This window comes from Cyprinodon variegatus, unplaced genomic scaffold (genome assembly GCF_000732505.1).
Source record: "Cyprinodon variegatus isolate N-32 unplaced genomic scaffold, C_variegatus-1.0 Scaffold1640, whole genome shotgun sequence".
Classification (NCBI taxonomy): Eukaryota; Metazoa; Chordata; class Actinopteri; order Cyprinodontiformes; family Cyprinodontidae; genus Cyprinodon; species Cyprinodon variegatus.
Window position 1 is genome coordinate 38,343 of NW_015152093.1, and position 2,012 is coordinate 40,354.

Here is a 2,012-nt window from a genome sequence, read left to right on the forward strand (position 1 = left end):
ATATCGTGCATCCCTAGTAATTTTATTTTTTGTGAATAAACAGACTATGTTGATCTGATATCCACATGTCTTTGATGGAAAAAAAAAAAACGTGAGATAGAAGAAAGTTGTAAATAGTAAATAATTTTTAAACACGATTTTCATATAAATTCTCTTTGTGCCACTTGCTGTTCAGAAAAGCAGGTTGACCGGAAGGACCTAAGCCACCCAGTTCATGTAGACAACTGTCTGCTGGTTTCGGAGCTCAAAGAGTGTAAAAAAGAACCTCCTGCTTACACTCACAGAGACTACAGGTCAGGTTTAAAAATTACCTGTGAAAGCCGTTCTAATCTACATCTCTCTAATATTGCAATGTGCTTCCTGCAGTGCCATACTGTATCTAAATGATGACTTTGAAGGAGGAGAGTTTATTTTTACTGAGCTGGATGCAAAAACAGTTACGGTAAGTGATTATTTGGACTGTTTTATTACCTGTTTGTCAGTGAAATGAAGAGAGGCATAATAAGTAAACTAAATGATTCTTTATTTACCTGAATGAATGTATAAATAAAAACATTATGAAATAATATCTGGGTAACAGCCTTTTTCCCCCTCAGATCGAAATGATCTGATTCGGCTGTTAAGTGTTTCCATTTAAGGTGAACAGAGTTGGAAACAGATAACAGACCAGAAAATAATAAAAAAGGTTGGATAATAGGATGGGCAGAGGATATTTTATGAACATAGTGTGCAGGGCTAGCTAAATGACATCACCACATAATATGCATATTATAGGTAAATACATTAGTAGGCTGAAAGTAATTACAAAATACTCCAAATCAATCTTATGTTATCAGATTCAACTTAAGGAGAGTTAAGAGGCACATACAGAGGATGAGGTTTGAATTATATGAGATATGAATTAAATGCGGAGAGGATCCAATTTAGTCCAAGTTAAAAGGAAAAAAATCTGCAAAATGTTATAATTACATCCAGCTATTGAATTCCAGGAGGATCAATAGTGTGATCATGTGTGACTACATTTCATTTGGAAAACGGGAGAGTCTCTCTGTCTCAGTGCATACACAGGCTGCTGCTTCTGACTCCCTCACACTAAGCATGCTTGTAGCGACAGTGGAGAGGAAAAACTCCCTTTGAACAGGAACCCTTACCCATTTCTGAAAGATATCCATGAAAACTTGGGTTTAAAGTGAGACACAGCAAACGTGTGGGAGAAGGAGCTCTGCTCAGATGGAACCAAAATCCAACTTTCTGGTAACAATCCAAAATGTTACGTTGGGTGTAAAAGCAGCATAGCTCATCACCCTGAACACACCATCCCCACAGTCTGACATGGTGGTGGCAAGCTTGAAAATTTCAGTTTGGGCAACTGGATGTGAAGTTTTCTAGAAGATGGTTCTCCTCTCATCCAAGAGGCTTCTTCAGTTCTAATTAGTGGTGGGGAGCACTGAGATTAATATCCTATAGGTGGAACAAAGAGTTAACGGGGACAAAAGGTGGTCGTTTGGAGGTTGTGATGAGTCTTTAACTCTCTCATCATAGTGGTTTCAGTCACAAGCCTCGTTGATGTGCAAAGATGGTTTCCTTAACCCCCCTCTCAAACCATCTGTCTTCCTTGGCCAGAATCTGGACGTTGTCCCTTAACCTTCAACTGTAGGTGAAGATCTGAGTCCTGTCTTTAGGAGTTGGCCCTCCCATGTTGAGCCATGTGCCTGTTTAGTGGTTGATGTGTTCTTCACTACACTGATCGGTGTAAACAACGTTGTCGGCCTTGTTTCTGGGTGCTTTTTCTGTCTTAAAAATGTGGTTTACCCAGTCTCCTAAACTGAATTCTTCAAGCTGGACTCAAAGAGGCTGAATAATAATTCTCAGCCAATTGTTCAGTTTTTCATTTGTTAAAAAACTTTAAAATATCCAATAAAGTTCGTTCCACTTCATGATTGTGTCCCACCTGTTCATTCTTCACAAACATGTTTTATCGTTTGCTTTGAAGCCTGAGGGAGGGAGGGAGG

At 39.0% G+C, this 2,012-nt stretch overlaps 1 protein-coding gene across 1 annotated transcript in view; it reads left to right on the forward strand.

The window, feature by feature from the left end:
- The window catches only part of p3h1 (prolyl 3-hydroxylase 1), a 28,726-nt gene that overhangs the window by 24,299 nt on the left and 2,415 nt on the right, over nucleotides 1-2,012 (forward strand). Inside the window, 2 exon segments of the mRNA XM_015404125.1 lie at nucleotides 176-293; nucleotides 367-442. Of these exon segments, the coding sequence (XP_015259611.1) occupies nucleotides 176-293; nucleotides 367-442 (194 nt within the window).